Source organism: Cetorhinus maximus, chromosome 14, assembly GCF_964194155.1.
Source record: "Cetorhinus maximus chromosome 14, sCetMax3.hap1.1, whole genome shotgun sequence".
Classification (NCBI taxonomy): domain Eukaryota; kingdom Metazoa; phylum Chordata; class Chondrichthyes; order Lamniformes; family Cetorhinidae; genus Cetorhinus; species Cetorhinus maximus.
In genome coordinates this window covers 9,654,272-9,674,455 of record NC_135892.1, presented here as the reverse complement: position 1 = coordinate 9,674,455, position 20,184 = coordinate 9,654,272, and the positions used below count along the sequence as shown (strand labels likewise).

At 41.8% G+C, this 20,184-nt stretch overlaps 1 protein-coding gene across 1 annotated transcript in view; it reads right to left on the bottom strand.

The window, feature by feature from the left end:
- Positions 1–20,184, bottom strand: part of macrod2 (mono-ADP ribosylhydrolase 2) — an 896,565-nt gene that overhangs the window by 628,002 nt on the left and 248,379 nt on the right. The window contains exon 6 of the mRNA XM_078556471.1: positions 5,372–5,488. Within this exon, the coding sequence (XP_078412597.1) occupies positions 5,372–5,488 (117 nt within the window). The remainder of the gene's footprint in view (positions 1–5,371; positions 5,489–20,184) is intronic.

The following is a 20,184-nucleotide window of genomic DNA, read 5'->3' as shown; positions in this document are numbered from 1 at the left end:
AAGAAGTAACCAAGGCACCTGATGGTTGCTTTAGCAACAGGCAGTACGTCGGAGAACCAGCTGTGGTCAGAGGTGGTGACAAGACCTAATAGAAAAAAAGACCCACATTTCTATACCATCTCTCATGATGTCCTAAAGTGCTGCACAGCCAATGAAGTCATTTTGAAGCGTATTCACTAGTCTTATGTACGAAATGAAGCAGCCTATTCGCACACAGCAAGCTCCCACAAACAGCAATGTGATAATGACCAGATAATCCATTTTGCGAAGCTGATTGAGGGATGGATATTGACCAGGACGCAGGAGATAACTTTCTTGCTTTTCGTCGACATAGTGCCATGGAATCTTTTACCTACACCCGAGAAGGCAGACAGACCTCGTTTTATCATCTCATCTGAAAGGATGCGCCTGCAACTGTGCAGCACTCCCTCAGTACTGCGCTGAGAGGGTCAGCTTTATTTTTATGTGCACAAGTCCTGGAGTGGGTCTTGAGCTCATAACCTTGTGACTCAAAGGCAAGAGTGTGACCAACTGAGCCGCAGCTGACACCACAATTTAATGTCAATAGGTAAAAGCGGATAAAGAACAAAAGCACCAAAGTCAAACTTTTGATTAAACTTGTGAGAGATGTGAAGAAACTGTGTCTTTGAAGAATACTCCTGGAGTTGTTTTTTTCTTTACATTCCTTACTGTGCCGATCATCTGCAATACCTGATAATGCGTAAATTATGCATAAAGGAAAATACTGAGGATTCTGGACATCTGCCAGGAGCAAAAGTTGTAAATAATCAACATAAGGCAGGATAGGTTCCTCAGCTGGAGCATTGTGGACAATTCTGGGCACCGGACCTCAGGAAAGGTGTAAAGAGTACAGAGAAGGCTTACTAGAGATGAAGAACATCAGTTATATGGGGAGGTTGGAAAAGTTCATACTGCTCTCCTTGGAATAGAAAAGGCTAAGAAGTGACCTCATTTCGGTTTCCAATCCGGTGAGAGGTTTTGTTGATTAGATCAAGAAAACCTATTTCCTCTTGTAAATGGGTCAATAGCCAGAGGTCATGGATTAAAAATCATTGAATAAAAAAAGCTAGAGGGGAGTTGAGGAGCATTTTTCTCATGCAGAGTTGTCAGGGTCTGGAACGCTTGACATGAAAAGGTGATGGAAGCTGACTCCATAAATAATTTTAAAAAGGAGTTGGAGAGCTTCTTGAGGATGAGGAACTTACAGGGTTACAGACAAACAGCAGGGATGTGGGACTAAGCACGACTGCTCATTCAAAGAGCCAGTACTAGCACGATGGGCCAAATGGCTGCCTTTTGTGCTGTCAGCTTCCTTAATTCTCTGAAGTCAGTCAGTAGACGTTCCAGGTCTTAACATTCATCTGCAGGACTGCCAGGTGTAAGGAGGAGCCTTAAGACCCGGAACATCAGCTGATTTGATTTCCTTCCCTCTACCGATGCTGTTTGACTCGCTAGGTATTTCCAGCTTTTTATTTATGCAAATAAAAACATCAGGATTTATTAAGAGAACGTTGCATATTAGTTTTTGGTTGGGGCCAGGTTAAGATACATTCATGTCAAAAGCGTTTAACCAGCAGGGGAAAATTTGCAGTATTTTAAGGTGAACATGGTTGAATTGTTTGGTTGGTTTTGCATTGCACCAAATGTACACGTGAGGTACGGAAGGTAAAGACCACACAAGCAGGAGGGTGTCTGTAAAGTTATCCCTGCCCATTCAAAGTGACAAGATCTTTCACGTTCTGTAACATTCACCTATTTGCATAAGGTGGGTAAATCCCCTCAGAAAGAGATACATTGCAGTTGGGGCCTTCTCCTCTTAGTTAAATGTAAATGAAAAAACCTGTTGCTAATACCGAGGAGCTAAAATATCACTGGGAAGAAATCCAACTCATATGAAATATTATGTGCCAGAATAAGCATCGCTGCACAAATAGAAAGGTACATTAAAATAATCTGTGGTGCTATTCTAGAATTTATGGAGATTAGTCCCCAAAGGAATCTGCAAATACCAAGATTTGGTTTTGGTAAAATACCAAAATACCAACTGCCCAGGACATCCAGCTCCAAAGTTCACAGGTGTCAGGAGTCCATTGTTTCATGTGGCAATGATGGGCGTCGGCACTGCCACAGCTACATCCAGGGCAGCTGTTAAGTTAGAGATGCCAAAGAGGTCCAGCACAGGTCCCTGGTTCAGTAGGACAATGCTGGGTCTCTCCTTTACACCTTCAACTCACCAGCCTCGGTTCAAACATGGACAAAAGAGCTGAACTACTGAGGTGAGGTGAGAGTGAATGCCCTTGACATCAAGGCCGCATTTGACAGAGTGTCTCATCAAGGAGTCCTAGCAAATCTGGAGTCAATGGGAATCAGGGGGAAAGCTCTCCACTGGTTGGAGTCATACCTAGCACAAAGGAAGATGGTTGTGGTTTTTGGAGATCAATCATCCCAGCTCCAGGGCATCGCTGCAGGAGTTCCTCAGGGTAGTGTCCTCAGCCCAACTATCTTCAGCTGCTTCATCAATGACCTTCCTTTTGTCATAAGGTCAGAAGTGGGGATGTTCCCTGATGATTGCACAATGTTCAGCACCATTCGCAACTTCCCAGATACTAAAGCAGTCCATGTCCAAATGCAGCAAGATCTGGACAATATCCAGGTTTGGGCTGACAAGTAACATTCATACCACACAAGTGCCAGGCAATGACCATCTCCAAAAAGAGAGAGAATCTAATGATTGCGCCTTAACGTTCAATGGCATTACTATCACTGAATCCCCCACTATCAAAATCCTGGGGGTTGACCAGAAACTGAACTAGGCTAGCCATATAAATACTGTGGCTACAAGGGCAGGTCAGAGGCTAGGAATCCTGCGACAAGTAACTCACCTCTTGACTCCCAAAAGCCTGTCCACCATTAACAAGGCACAGGTCAGGTGTGTGATGGAATACTCTCCACTTGCCTGGATGAGTGCAGCTCCAGCAACACTCAAGAAGCTGGACACCATACAGGACAAAGCAACTCACTTGATTGGTATCACATCCACAAACATCCACTCCTTCCACCATCAATGCACAGTAGCAGCAGTGTGTACCATTTACAAGATGCACTGCAGGAATTCACCAAGGCTCCTTAGAAGCACTGCCCAAGCCCACAACCACTACTATCTAAAAGGATAAGGGCAGCCACCACCTGCAAGTTCCCCTCCGAGTTACTCACCATCCTGACTTGGAAATATATCGCTGTTTCTTCACTGTCGCTGGGTCAAAATCCTGGAACTCTCTCCCTAATAGCACTGTGAGTGTACCTACACCACATGGACAGCAGCAGTTCAAGAAGACAGCTCACCACCACCTTCTCAAGGGCAACTAGGGATGCGTAATAAAATGCTGGTCCAGCCAGCGAAGCCTACATCCAGTGAATGAATAAAAAAAACTTTGCCTTCAACTTGCATGTTTTTACTTCACAGATCCCAGGTGGGGCCACTCTGGCCTTTGGGTGACTGATATACACCATCAACATTCCACTGCGTTCTTCTGAGGTCCAGGGAAGCAGCAAGTTCCCAATTTTGGTGTCCCCAGCAATACCCCTCCAAGACCAACAGCCTGGTTTGGGGCTGGCGTCTGCCCTTCCACACACAAACCTAATCTTTAGGGCAGGACCGCAAGTAATTGGATCCTGACCCATCTTACAACCAGTGGACTCGGGTCTAAGTTATGGTGGGAGTACATTGAAGGCCTGTTGCCTTATTTTTATTGATCTTTGAAAAAATATATTCTCTTCTTTCAGATTGGAGTTTAAATTTCATCAGCCTAATTCTGACTAGGACGATAATCATTTATTTAACTAGGCTGTAAATTGTCATTAGATTTATAAACCAAGACAACTTGTATTTAGATGGCGCCTATAACATAGTAAAACATAACAAGGAAGTTCGCAGAAGCGCTATCACCTCAAAATTTAACACCGAGCCACTTAAGGAGACATTCAGGTAGATGACCAAGAGTATGTTCAAAGGGGCTGGTTTTACAGAATGTCTTAAAGGAGGAAAGTGACGTAGTGAAGTGGAGTGTTTTAAGGAAGGAATTCCAGAGATGAGGGTCCAACCAATGAAGGCATGGCCACCAGTGGTGAAGCAATTAAAATCGAGGATGTGCAAGAAACCAGAACTAGAAGCATGCTGAGATCTCTGGGGCTGGGGATGTTCTACCCATTCCTGATAATAATATGTCTACATATACACTCTTTACACTTGAATCAAAACCAATTTTCTGATTCTTACATCTACATTATTGCAGTCAAGGGATGTGCCAAGGGTAGGAATGATAATTTCAACTTGTAAGCCAAATATATCTTTTTCAAGGAATCATGCTCATATCAAGCCCGCTTCAGTTCAATCAAGTTTGTTCGTATCAAGAACATGTTTCAGCGCTGTAAGAATGCACACAAATGGGCCATGCAGGTGACCACTCTTTGTCACACGCTACTCAAATCAAAAATCATAGCAACGCATTGCTCATCTCGATCCATCATTTATATTCAATCATTTATATTCAGCCAAGAGAGGCTGAAACCAAGCAAATCTGCAGCAACAGATGCAGATATAATTTGAAGTTCAAATTATACCCTCTTATGAGTTTACAAATGGATCCAATATAAAAGGCACGTTCATCAATCTATCATACAGCATACTCTGCAGTTTCGGTCGAAGGATGGAGAAGTAATCAGCTTTAAGAGTGGGATCACTGTAAAATTGGAAGAATTTTTTTAAACATAATTACATACTTGCCATATGCCTGGGTCAAATACTTAACCTAAAGCTACTTCCAGTTTTAAGAGCTTACTTTACAACTAACAGGTATCACTGTTAATTATAGCATTAAGCCATTGATACATGAAACAGACTCTGGCCATCACAAAGCAAGATGGAAGATCATGCATCTAATTTCAACACCAAAAGAGCAAACCCAAAGTCTGATCCGTTGCACAAAATCCCTCACATTTTAAACAGGTTCCAACTAAAACAGAATTAATTGCTAGGAGAAGGGGACCAACACTAAAATAAATGTTATCATCATATTTCCTTTCCTTCAGCTACAGAACTACAATCGCACTGCTGTCCACTTGTACCGAAAGTTGAAACTTTCAGGGCGCTGAAGTGTAACCGATGCACTCAAGATAATTAGCCAGCCCTCTACGCATGTACAATAACATTATTGTGAATATCCCCCATCTGTAGGCCAAAGAGAACGGCAGCTTCTCACCACAACCTTCGGCAGCGATACTGGTAAATGAAAATGTGGACGCACTCACCAATACTTCACCCAGCTGCTCAAAATAAAATGGAAGTACTCACGCTTTGCAGGAAGGTCATAACCTAGTGTAATTTTGGCCTCTCCAGTGTTACATCCATTTAGCTGGCGGCACGCTGACAACAATTTAGGCCCCGCGGCTCTGTGGATGCAGCCATCGACTGAAAGCAAAACAGAATGGAGACAATCAGAAATTAAAACCCCATAGTGTTTACCTCAATGATTTATATTACCACAAGTAATAAAAGTAAGCAACAACGCCAACTTGCCTTCACATAGTGCCTTTAACATAGTAAGAAGTCCCAAGCTACTTCACCAGAGCATTATCAAACAACATTTTACACCCAGTCACGTAATGAAATATTAGGAGAGGTGACCAAAAGCTTGGCAGGTAGATTTTAAGGAGCGTGCAATAGGAGGAGGAGGGTGAAGAGGAAAAGGAGGAGGAGGATGAGGATGAGGAGGAGGAAGGAGGGGGAGAGAGAGAGAGAGATAGATGGAGAGAGAGATAGATAGAGATAGGGATAGATAGGTGGAGAGGCAGGCAAGAAGGTTCAGGGGGGAATTCCAGAGTTTTGGGCGCAGGCAATTGAAAGCGCAGCCACCAATGGTGGAGTAAATAAATGTGTAGGGAAGGCACCAAGGGGTATGGGGAGAGCGTAAGTGTACAGCATTGAGATACAGGTTTAGCCATGATCATATTGAATGGCGGAGCAGGCTCGAAGAGTGAAATTACCTACTCCTGCTCCCATTTGCTATGTTTCTATGGGCCAGAATCCCAGGAAACCAAAAAAATCTGCACCGATGAAATTAACATAACCTTGTCTGCTTAGTTTGAAAACAGGCCCAAAGGAAAGACACCTTCACCAACTTCACCGCAGCAAACTCTACTTGGCGGCTTCACTCAAAGGATAGAGAAGTGACTTCTTTTACAGAGTGGGATTTTTGAAAAAAAACATTTGAGCATACTCAAGATACTTAGACAAAAGTTATTTACACTTTCAAGAGCTAACCTTATGACTAAAAGATATCACTTTTAGTTATAGCATTGAGATATTAGCACATAATAGGCAACATGAGAATTTTTTTAAACCAGTGAGTTGTTGGGATCTGGAATGCACTGCTTAAAAGGGTGGATGAAGCAAATTCAATAGTAATTTTCAAAAAGAATTGGGTAAATACTTGAAGAGAAAGAGCAGTGGAGTGGGACTAATTGAACAGTTCTTTCAAAGAACCTGCACAAGCACTTTCAGTCACTTTCTGTTCAGTGTTAATCTACAATTCTATGATGCATTGTGTGTGGCCTGGATATCTTGGTCAGCGACATCATTTTGAGTTGTGTGTCAAGTCAAGGGATTTCCAGTCATCTAACAGTGATGTCAGCAAACAGGGTAAGCAGCCAATCCCATTAAAGTATCCTCACAGGCAGCAAATCAGGAAGCAAAAACTACTGAATATTTCCACGTTTACTTAAAATTTTAGAGTCAAAACAAATGATAGTGATAGGCACGTGGGATTAAGGTAGAAATTGAAATATCATAAACAAGCTTTAAAAAAAATCAAATTTCACCATAATGGAGAAATTTGACACGCCACAAATATAAAACTAGTTTATGAGGCTGGTGAGACTGTTCAGCAGTAATTATGAACTTAACGTGCCATTAAAAACCTTAATCACCAAAGGTGCAATCTTTTCAAAGGCTTTTGCAACAAAAATAATAGTGTAAAAGGGAAATCTTTCGTCAGTTCAGTGATATTGCAAAACCTTTAGTGTTCACCATCATTGCTCCTCTGAAACTGTCAGCAACTTCTGGAGTCCCCACGTGTGCAATTAAATGTGGAAATCTGGAAGCTACGGTCAGGGATTCTATGTTTCTCTAGATGGTGCACTGTTGAGTTCCCCCAGTCAATTAGAAATCACTGAACTGATGAGAACTTCCATTCTTGTGCTGTTAGATTCACTGTAGAAAACTTTGAAAAACAGTGCACTAACTTCAAAAATACCACTAAACAGTCTCGTTGGTCCTAAAAGCGTAATTTATATTTGTTCAATGTCAAATTTCTCCAATTTGTCAAATTTGTGATTATAATAAAAATTTCCACATTTTAAACATATAAAAATGTAAGTTTGATGATATTTTAGCTTCTATTTAATCCCACGTGTGTGTCATATTTATTTCACTCTGTAAAATATAAGATTAAAAAGTGAAGGGGTTTAGTGGTTTTACCTTGTTGATTTGCTGTCTATGAGAATGCTTCAATGCGATTGGCTTACCCTGACTGATGACATCACTGTTGCTGGATGCCTGTTAACTTGGGGCCTGAAAGGGAAAATCTATGCCATAGTGATTGCTAGATCTTTGTGGGCTTTCTTCAATGTCAATATGGAGCACCATCATTTTTCTGCTAACTGCAAAAATCCAACCCAATATGCTATATAGTTTACATTAATGCAAACTTGCTTCACATTGTGCAGCATGACTGATTTCCATAGGATGTCACTGATACAACACTTCACTTTTAAAACTTTATTCATTCCTTTTAACAAAAATGGGAGGAGGAGGGACCATTATATAAATGCAAGGTTTTTTAATTATATATAAAATATACATACAAAACCAAATTATTAATGCGTAACCAGTTTTGAGGATATAAAGCATTCACTCAGAAGCTGCTGAAACTTAATGGATGGCATATTTTCTTTCAATCGTTAGTCTAGATTAGACAGATCATGAAAATTGGAAGAAAATTACAAACAGTATTCTCCTCTACCCACCCACATGAAACAGCAATTACATAACAAAGATCTGCTCATCAGCGCTCCCATCAAAACTACAGCTTCATTAAAAAGGACAACCTCCGCAGTACCTTCCTCCCCCAAAACATCCTTTACTTCTGATTTGTATACCTTTATTGTTCTGTAATTATAATGTTAGAAGGAAGTTGGTGTGCAATTAACAGTTTAAAAACATGTTATCATTCTATCCCAACACACCTGGCAAGTGCCTTGGGACATTTCACTATGTTAAAGGTGCTATATAACTACAAGTTCGCTTTCAATACTGTTAAACCATCTAAAGTAGAACTTCATAATAGACACAATGATGAATATAATAGCAAAGGAGGAGGTCATCACCAATGGCATCGCAACACTTAAGTCTGAACAAGGTCAAGAATCAGTTGTACAAGCACTGGGCACGGTTTCCTTTACTTAGCAACTTAGCGCACACAATCTTGGTTCCTACGTTAGATTATATAAATAAAACCATGTATTCAAACACAGCTGCATCAAAGAGGTAAGTCTCTTTATTCTTTTACCACCGAGGTGGAATGATGCAAGTACACCTCACCACTTATCTCTGACCATATCTTAGTTTATTGCATGCTGAGCTCAATAAAATGCCAATGGTTTCATGAAAGTGTTTAGTCTATAAATAGATTGTCCTTATAAACAGACATATATAAAATAATAGTCTTGCTGTAAAGTGCTCCGTAGACTAATTTATACTATAAGGTAATATTATAGCATGAACAAGACTATTGGCCAGAATTTGCGGGAGCAAGGCAGCTCATAGCATACCCAGTTGAGAAATTTCATGTCAGTTTTGACTCAAAAGTGTTTTTGCCTTGTAGGTTGCTGCGAATGTGAGTTGACAACAGTGAAGCGAGGGCAATAAGTCATCTGGGTCCTTCATGAACAGCAGGACCTACAGGATGTCTTCTTAACTAATGATAAAGAATTGAGAAATAAACAGAGGAAGGACCGAGAGGTTGGGTGAATTTGTATGGGTGAATTCAATGTCAAATCAAGCACAGAAAGAGACCCGGGTTTGAATCCCACACCATGGCAGGTGGTGACATTTGAATTGAATAAAAATCTGGAATTAAAAGTCTGATGACCATAAAACCATGGCTGATTGTCATAAAAACCCATCTGCTGTCCTACATATGACTCCAGACACACAGCAAATGCTCTCTGAACAAGGGCAATTAAGGATGGGCAATAAATGCTGGCCTAGCCAGAAATGCCCACATCCCATGAACGAATAAAAAAAAGGCAATAGCAAATCCCTTTGAATGGAGAAATCTAGCATGTAGGAAATAGTATGTCTTCAATTCTGAGTTGGTAGCCTCACAAAGAACTATTGTAGTCTGCTTATGCCATGTAACTTTCAAGAATTCTTGCTTGGACAATGCGTAATGAAATATTTTCAGCGAAGTTCAGAATCCATTTTGAACTTTAAACACCAACAAGAATCAAGGAAATGGATGTCAAACTCCTCACCTTGTTGTGGGGGAGGAAGAGAGAAAGAAAATCACAAAGATGTCATTGGTGCCAAGTGACGAAGGTCACGCCAGGTAGTACATTGGCCAAAGATTGTGCCTTTACAGGAAGGAAAAGGGAGGAAAAGAAATTTGCACATTCATTAAGGTAGGGACGTGGCTTAGGAAAGAAACCAGGGAAAGCCATTTGACCAATCAAGCCAACTCCTTGTGCAAACGACGTATCATGAATTCCAATTTCATCTCCCAAAGGAAAGATCTGCCAAATTTACACTTAACCCAAAAAGTTAATCAAACTGAATCCCCACATGTTCATTATTTGATCTAATAATTACTTTGCACGGATGATGTTGCCCTAGGCTAAGAAAATAGGGTTGCCAACTGTAATTAAAAGCATTCTGGGTGGTTTCAGCACATGATTTGCCCCTACACTCCAGCCATTAGTCAGCCACCACATCCATCCTTGTGACACACTGTCTTCCTACGCCAATTGGAAAGCAAAAAGACTCATTACCCAATTAGATGATGCTTGACTGTCAGCCAAACAGTCTTTCCTTTCCCCATTTTCAGTATTTTTATATGTGGTAAGGAGAAACGTTCAAAGAAAATGATAAAAAAATTCTTTTTTAATGTCCCGATGATTTTTCTCCAGGGTTGCAGACAGCAGTGTCCTAGAGTTTGATCTTCAATTCCTGGAGACTCCAGGCCAAACCTGGAGGGTTGGCAACCTTGTAAGCAACACACAAATCCTTCTACTCCAAGTAGTAACTGATCTTATGTCTACACCCACCCCTATAACTTTCAATCAAATTTTTAATCCATATATCAGTAACTAAAAAAGTATGGGAGGGAAAAGGAGAAGGCGGGGCAGGGTTGAAGGGGCAGCAGAAAAACTAAAACAATGATCAAATCCTTGCTTTGCAGCATCACTAAGCACAAGCCTTCAGCTAATTCCAATTTTAATCCAAATTGCAAATCATATCAGTTGTGCGCGTTTAACATCCTCATCACTTAGAACTGCAAAAAGGATTTATATTATTAAAAAATGATAAGGAATTATATTTCCTGTTATTCAAGAGTAAGATTAAAATCCAGTAGTCTGAGTGATGGTGCCACAGAATTACTCTTTCACCGTGAACACCACACATCAGCTGAATTGGCCAAAGCAGCAGCCCATGTCCATCAGGGAACCTGTCACGGAAAAAAAACTTCAGAAAAGGATGAAAACAAAACAAGCTGCCTGCACAAACTCAAATGTTTATTCCTGAGAAATGGAACAGAAGTAAGCAATTAGTACAAAATGGGGATTAAGATAATGGATGATTCAAAACGCTTAATATGAACAAAACAGTTCATATTACCTGAATCCCCACCTCCACCCCCAAACATGCAATTATTTCTTTGTAATCACTTCTGCTATTTATTATTCTTCCAAGGTATTAATTTGCAGAGATGAATTATTATATCATTGTCTTCAAAACAATGTTAACGCTTTTTTCACTAGCTTTAATTAAAAAATAACTTTAGGTGTCACAGTAATCACAAGCTGTGTGACAACTTTGGTCTTATTACTGCAGAGTGTGGCCAAGCGGTGCATGAGAGGCTATATAAAAGGGGTAAAAAATGTTGCTTTTGAACTTCAAATTACAGATTGTTAACTCGACAGAATTCGAGACTGTAGTTAAAGTGCCAAGAGAAGCAAGAGTGCTCCAAGCCCAACAAGCAAAACTCTTCATGGACCTCACGAGCAGCCAACACCCTCATCCCATCTCCCCTCACCTCCAGCACTTCCACAATCCTTCCCCCAATTTTCCTCCAAGGTTTGTAATTTCTCCCATCTGGCCCACGAACTCCTCCTCACTTTCCATTCCTCGGCTGCTGCCTTGTGCCACAGGCGTTCCCACACGGCAGGCAGCTCACCCATCGGTCAGATTGGCTGGCAGGCAGGAGGGCTTGCTGATAAAACCTGAGAGGTGTTCCTGCTGTTAACTTCAGCAGGATATCTGGGAAATGCATACTTCCGTGATTCCTATCTGCAAAGCTACCCCACTCCATGCCCCTGAGTAAATATCGGAGCCAATATGTAAACTCATGACAGTTTGTACAGTTGTGTTGGGATTTAATATGCAACCTAAATACTTAAATGCTAGTATTAGCAAAACGATCCCACTTCACAAAGCTGGGAATGAAAAAAATAAATTGTGTGCGATTCTCGCATTTATACATAAAAGTCTCTGATTAACTTGGCATTAGCTCACTGCTCTTTGTGGGACTTTACTGTGTGCAAAACAGCTTGCCCACACAACAACAGTGACTGTATTCCAAGTAATTCATTCTACGTGAAGCTTTTTTGCAATGTTTCTGAGAAACACCCGGAGTTACTATAAATAAAGGACTTTCATTCCCTCATTTCGCAGTTCAAATTAATTTAATCAGACCTGAACACAATGAGGATCACCTGGATTATCAGGCTTTAGGATAGATATCTCCTCCAGCCCTACAAGGGCTAAAGAATCTAACATTCTCATACCGGAGAATCTGGCTGGATTTGCAGAAATTGGCCTCGAGAAGTCAAACAATTCTATAGACTGGGCATGTTTCTGATCAATTTTACCTTTCAGGCATCTAGAATGTGAACTGCATTAAGGCAGGTTCTGTACAATGCCTGGATTGCATTTCAAACAGTTTACGCACAGGGACAATCATCAAGCGATCATTAGGGTCTACAAGTTTCATATGCACATAACATTTCAAAGACCGAGAGAATTTCTGATGCAACTGACTAGTATTAATTTTTCAATGGGAGACCAACCAACCCATAGAAATGTCTCTGTCCCCAAAGTTAAACGCAGGTACTTTAAAAAAATCCCTTCAAAAGACGAATATAGTTCCATTTAATGCAAATATAAAACTTGGTATGGACAAGGTATGCTGGAGTCTGTTTCCGTCACAAGAGAAAAAAAAAATTTGCATTTATATAACACTTTTCGCAACCACTAGACATCCCACATCACTTTACAACCAATAAGCTACTTTTGAAACGTGGTTGCCGTGTAGGAGATACGGCAGTCAATTTGTGTACAGCAAGCTCCCCCAGCGTGATGATGACCAGATAATCCGCTTTGTGTGTTGCTGATTGAGGATAAACATTGGCCAGGATGCCAGGGAGAACTCCCCTGCTCTTCTTCAAAATAGTGCCATGAGATCTGTTAGTTCTGAGCAGGCAAATGGGGCCTTGGTTTAATGTCTCATCTGAAAGCTGGTATGTTCTACACCGCAGTGCTCCCTCAGTGCTGCACTGGAATGTCAGCTTTGATTTTTGTGCTGAAATCCTGGAGCGGGACTTGTACCCAGAACCTCAGAAGCGATAGTGCTGCCAACTGAGCCACAACAGACACCAGGGTCTTTTCAACATGTATAATTGAGTTCCATGGTATAATCAAACAAAGACTGTAAAATGTCCATCAATGCAATCCAACCCTAAATATGACAGTAATTATTCAAAGAGGAGGATAAAGACTGTCATCACATTTAGTGTCATCAAATCCTTTGGTAAAATTAACAGCACTTCACTTCTCATAAAACAGCAACTTTCCTTTATAAAGCCATCAATCCACATTAATCACATATAGGTGTGAATCCATGCTGATCATTTGCCTTGCAGGCAATGAACAGTTGGTCAAGGAAGATCGGTTTGAATGCTTTTCAGGTGCCAAGTAATTCCAACAGGCCACCAGTGCTCCAAATGTGACTAAATTTCAGCCAACTCGGGCTGCATTTATATGTTACAGCCCAATCCTTACTGCAGCAGCAACCTAAGGCAAATGACACATCAATTGAGTGATGTTGGGAAGTGCTTTTTCCCTCTCTATTCTCTCATGGGATGTGGACCTCGCTAGCAAGGCCAGCATTTGTTGCCCATCCCGAAGGGGCCTTGAGCTGAGTGGCTTGCTAGGCCATTTCAGAGAGCAGTTAAGAGTCACCCGCATTGCTGAGAGTCTGGAGTCACGTGTAGGCCAGACCGGGTAAGGACGGCAGATTTCCTTCCCCAAAGGACACCAGCGAAGTGAACCAGTTGGGTTTTTACAACAATCATTGATTGTTGTCATGGTTACCATTACTGAGGCTAGCTTTATATTCCATGTTTATTAATTGAATTTCAATATCACCATCTGCTGTGGTGGGATTTGAACCCATGTAGCGAGAGCATTAGCTTGGAGGTTACTGGTCCAGTGGCATTACCACTTCAGCACTGCCTCCACCGCTTCATGAGCCGTTTTGGCACGTCACTGTCCTGAGACCCCACCCACCTCCCTCCACATATACATTGACAGAAGCAGCAGGACCAGTACCACACTGTCAATTTCAAAATTCTCATCCTTGTTTTCAGGTCCCTCCATGACCTCACCTCTTCCTATCTCCGTAATCTCATCCAGCCCCACAGACCTCAGATATCTGCACTCCTCTAATTCTGGCCTCTTCAGCATCCTTGATTTTAATCGCTCCACCATTGATCGTTTTGCTTTCAGCTGCCTGGCCCTTAGTAAACCTCTCCACCTCTCTTTCCTCCTTTAAGACACTCATTAAAACCTGCCTCTCCAGCTTTTGGTCATCTGAGCTAACATCTCCTTATGCAGCTCGGTGTCAAATTTTGCTTCGTTAGGCTCATGTGACCGATGGGGTGTCTCATTACTTTAATGGTGCTGTATAAATACAAGTTGTTGTTGTTGACTGCAATCAGACCGAGTGCTCATGGAACCCAGCAACTTGCTCTCACAATGGCTACCGCCTGTAGAAATAAAGTCACAACTTGTGCTTTTTGGGCAAGCAGGCATGAGAAATACATTTGCGTGTGTAAAGCTGTTTGTAATGCCCTAGTGCTCTTGGAAACTATCCTGTAATACAAACAAGGCAGTTTTCACTGTACAGTCAGCCAAGGCAAACAGGACCATTGCTGTTTGAAGCAATGCCATGTAATACAAAACTGGCATTCATATTATCTGCAGTCCATCTGCACTCCTCCTGTACAAGTTGAAAAAGAAATATCAAATTTTGACACATATATAGACACACATTACATACAGGGGAGGGGGAAGAGGGCGAGAAATGGCAGACAGAAGAGCTCTTCAGCCACAAAAGCCTTTTTTAAACTTCTTTCACAGGATGTGGTTGGCCAGCATTTGTTGCCCATCCCTAATTGCACTTGAGAAGGTGGTGGTGAGCTGCCTTCTTGAACCATTGCAGTCCACGTGGAGTAGCTACACTCACAGTGCTGTTTGGGAGGGAGTTCCAGGGTTTTGCCCCAGCGACCCACAATAGAAATGAGGCACGATACAAATAGGGGTCCAGTGAAGGAACGGCCGATATATTTCCAAGTCAGGACGATGTGTGGCATGGAGGGGAACTTGTAGGCGGTGGTGTTCCCACGCCTCTGATGCCCTTGTCTTTCGAGGTTCTGCCATTCAATCAGATCCTGGTTGATTTGTATCATAACTCCATCTAGTCATGTTGGTTCCATAACCCTACACAATATATATGTGAGTCAGCTACTAGCAATCATTTATTTCACTTTGGTAAATATACAATATTATCCCATCATCTGATCAACTGTATAGCGCCACACTCACACAGCGATAGCCAAACAATCCAAATGTTACTGCCACTTAACCAAATATGTCACAGTTATTTGGTAAACTTATCAAAACATAACACAATTTTCAGCTGAAGCACACATCTCATTTTTTGTAACACAGGAAGCTGTTTTCACAGGAAAGGTGACAAATAAGGATGAAAGAAGTTTTCAAAAACCAATAAAAAACCTGCCAACTTGTTATGGAGAAAGAAAACTAACCAACTGTTGATATTTTAACTGGAGTGTTTATGAATCTTAGCTGCTTTCTCATTAGTAGCTCTGCTCATTATCTTGGACTTTTGCAACCTTTTATTAAACCAGTTGCAACATTAGCATTACACTAGCAAAATCACAGTGATTCCAAAATCCATTACGTTTCCTCATTCTGAAGTCTCTAAAATAAAAACACTTGGAATATATGTGCAAGATACTTGAAGCCTACTAACACCCCAGAATCCAAAACAAAAAGACAACACATTCAGGATAACCTTGAATATTAGATATTTCATGCTGCAAGCATCTTACTGTAGGCGTATTGCCTTGCAGGCTTTAAGCAGCCAACTCAAAACTATGCAGGTTGAAGTTGTCAACTTTTATTTTTAAACCCTGTTCATCACATGTTGGAGAATGTCTTCCCTTACCCAAAACCGTAAGATCCTAAAAAGAAAGACTGGCTTTTATCTAGTGCATTTCACAACGGCTAGTTGTCTCAAAGTACTTTATAGCCAATTAAGTACTTTTGAAGTGTAGTCACTGTTGTAATGTGGGAAGCACAGCAGCCGAGTTGTGCACAGCAAGCTCCCACGAACAGCAATGTGATAATGACCAGATAATCTGTTTTTTGTGATGTTGACGAATAAATATTGGCCAAGGCACCAGAGTAACGGCCCTGCTTTTCTCTGAAATTGTGCCACGGGATGGTTTACATCCACCGCTGCAGGCAGACATGGCCTTAATGTAACGTCTCGTCCTAAAACCAGCACTGCCAACAGTGCAGCACTCCCTCAGCGTCAGCCTTGATTTTGTGTTCAAGCCCAGGAGTGGGATTTGATCCCAGAACTTTGTGACTCAGAAGTCAGAACGCTACCCAATGAGCCACAGCTGACACTCTTTATCCTGCAGTTAAACTAGCTCTCCCCCTTCCACCTTGGAAACTGAGTGCACCAACTTCAGCCACTACCAGTCCCAGACATCCTCAACACTGGTCAAGTGAAGTTCTCAGGTGCACTTCACGAGGAAACGTTCCCACTGCCCAGCAGCAAAGATTGAATTTCACAATTATCAAGCTGAGCTTTCCATCTTAATCCAGGATCAGTCCACTTGATTGCCTGGCTCTTGAAAGGGAACGATTAATACAGGAATGCACTCCTTCTGTGATGGCAGATACCCTAAAGAGTTCTATCTATAATTAAGGCAAGTTCCAGACATTGTGCTAAAATATTCAAAATATGGTTAATATTAGCATTGATTAAAATCCAGTTCCATTAGAGAGCTCCTGCAGCTGCTATTCCAGCTTTTCACTAACCTTTACGAGCCCATTAAGTGGTATCAAGTTTCGCAAAGGCAATCCAGATATCATATTTGCTTAGATTTTCATTGGACTCAATTTTTGTGGTAGTAATGACGGTGAAACTGTCGATGTTTGCAGTCATTACTCCACTAAAACTGCCAACAACTGAGAATGCACATGTCCGCAGTTAAATGTGGAAATCTGGACGGTGCTGTCAGGGATTCCACACTTTTCCAGAGGGTGCACAGTTGTGGATCCCCCATACTACAATCAATGGCAAGCCTTAACACTGACAAGGACCAGCACAGACATGATGGACAGAATGCCCATCTTCTGTCACAAATTATATGACCCTATGAACTTACACTCTTGCACTGTTAGTCTTCCTGTAGAAGCCCTTGAAAAGGGTACACCTTGGTAACTGGGTTTTTAATGACGTACTAACGTTATAATTAATGTTAAACACTGGCCTTGAAAAGCTAACCTTGTATTTGTAGAATATCCAGATTTGATTAGATTTAAAGTACATTCTTAGAAGCGTCTCACTACAAGTGTTAGCTTCAGCACACAGAGTCTGAAAGTTGCAAATCATTATTATAGATTAATCTGATTTACTCTTGTTCCCCAAGCAATGGTTCTCACAACTCACCCTAAACCCCTTCTCAGAACAGCTTCTTGCAATTATTTCAGTTAAAATAGATGAACGAAGAACTAATCGCCGCCTCACAAATTAAAATCTCTTCACAGGTTCTGTTTCCTGCTGACCAGTAAGAGTTTGCCCTATCACTCCTGTAAATCATGACAGTTATTTGTTTCTTGAACACACTATGAGGGAGACATTAAGTAAACAATGCGTGGCTAAATGGATGGTGGAATGTATTTCCAACTGTTAATGTTGAGCAGATATTGAACACAACATGACACGCTCATTTTACCCATTCCAAAGTCTTGTCTGAGGCATCCCTTATTTGCCAATCAAACTTATTTGCAAGCCTGCAATGTGGGAGTATCACCTCACCTTATAAATTGGATTTAACAGCTTCCTAAGATATAACCTTTGTCCCTTTTTAAAGTGTTCATCCTAGGGATGTGGGTGTCACTGGCATTGACTGCCAATTTCAAGTGGTCTTATAATTGCGTGGCTTGCTGGAGTCAACTACATTAGGACGGGATTTCTTTCATTCATTTTTAGGGCATCGGTGTCACTGGCAAGGCCAGCATTTCTCACCCATCTCTAATTGTCCTTGAGAAGGTGGTGTGCCACCTTCTTGAACCGCTGCAGCCTGTGTGGTGTAAGTACACCCTAGAGCGCTATTAGGAATGGAGTTCCAGGGTTCTGACCCGACGACAGTGAAGAAATTGCAATATAGTTCCAAGTCAGGATGGCGAGTGGCTTGGAGAAGAACGAGTGGTGGTGTTCCCATGCACCTGCTGTTGTGGTTCTTCCAGGTGGTGGTAGAGGTCATAGATTTGGAGTCACATATTGGCCAGATCGGTTAAGGACAACAGGTTTGCTTTCCTAAGCACATTAATGGCAGCTTCACTGAAATCAGCCATTTATTTCTAGTTTTTTCTTAAAGCACTGAATTCAAATTTTGAAATTGTACCATGGTGAATTTAAACTCGTGTTCTCTGGGTAATTAGTTCAGGCCACTGGAGTATGAGTAATAAAAACTACTACATTACACTATTATGGTCCCCTCATCAACTTGGATTTATAGAGCGCCATTAATGTAGAAACTTTCCAAAGCTACTTTCAAGAGGCGCATGGAGGAACAGACAATGAGACAAATAAGCAGAGGGAAGGAAGGATAACCAAAAGATTAAGCAAAGAGTTGTGTTTAAGAAGGATTTTGAAGGAGAAGTAGAATGATAGGGAGGGAATTCCATAGTGTGAGGCCTATGTGGCTGAAGACTCAGCCATTAATAGCGGAGTGAGGAGAAGTGGGGAACGGGAGATGCACAAATAGGCTGGAGTTAGACAAACAGAAACTTGGGCAAGGAAGGGAGGGTACAGAGTTGGGAAGGGACAAATTATATTGAAATAATTAAAATTTTAAATTTGAGATGTTGCAGCACCAGGAACCAAATTAGGTCAGCGAGGGCAAGGAGTGGGGTTTTGCACAGAGCAGCAGAGATCTGGCACTTTAAAGAGGGATCTTTTATTCATTCACAGGACGTGGACATCGCCGGCTAGGCCATGCACTTATTGCCCACCCCCAATTGCCCTTAAGAAGGTGATGGTGAGCTGCCTTCTTGAACCGCTGCAGTCTGTGTGGTGTAGGCACATCCACAGTGCTGTTAGGAAGAGTGTTCCAGGATTTTGACCCCGCGACAGAGAAGGAACAGTGATATATTTCCAAGTCAGGATGGTGAGTGGCTTGGAGGGGAACTTCCAGGTGGTGGTGTTCCCATTTATCTGCTGCCCATCTGGGTGGAGCATGGGAAACCTCTAGAAAAGTAAGAGTCAGGGCGTGATCCAGGCCTGGGCAAGTTGTTTTAGTTCCAAAAGGGCCAAGAAAAGGGTGTGGGTCAGCAGTGTTACACAGGTGGAATTAGATGTCAATCGTTCTCCTAAAGTTTGTTACTCTGTGCAAAGAACAGAGCATCAAGATGGATTCTAGGTTCTGCATTTCATCTCTGCCATCCCTACAGGCATTGAACAGGTTTATTGTACTTAAAATGATACATTGTCCAGCCAAATACTGTAGCGCAGATGAATTGGCACTCAATTATCATGGTTATCTTTTGCAGAGGTCAGACAATTGCATGTCTTCATGTGTCATGGTCATCAAGATCCCCAGGGTTAACAGGAGACAGGGAAGACTATGTGGAGAATTCATCACTTGAAGACTGAAGATACCACCAAGTTGCATAATCCATCTTGCCCGAGAACAGCTGGGAGTGCCCTAAGAAAATCAGAACAAATGGCACAAATTTCTTTGTTACTTCTATGCTTGACTATTCCAATGTAATCCTGACTGGTTTCCCACATTCTACCCTCCATAAACTTGAGGGCATTTAAACCTCTGCTGCCCGTGACTTAGCTCACATTAAGTCCTGATCCCCTATCACCCCTGTGCTTGCTAACCTGCATTGGTTCCTGGTTAAGTAACAGCTTGATTTTAAAATTCTCATCCTTGTTTTCAAATCCCTCCATGGCCCTGCCACTCCCTTTCTCTAATCACCTTCAACCCCATAACACTCCTAGATACACGTGCTCCTCTAATACTGTTCTCTACTGCATTCCCAATCCTAACTGCTTTCCCATTGGTGGCTGTGCCTTCAGTTGCGTTGGCTCCAAGCTCTGGAATCCCCTCCCTACACTTTTCCACCTCTCTACCTCGCTTTCCTCTCTTAAGACAATCCTTAAGACCTATCGCTTAGACCAGGCTTTTGGTCATGGTCACGATGCAATTTGTGGGACCATG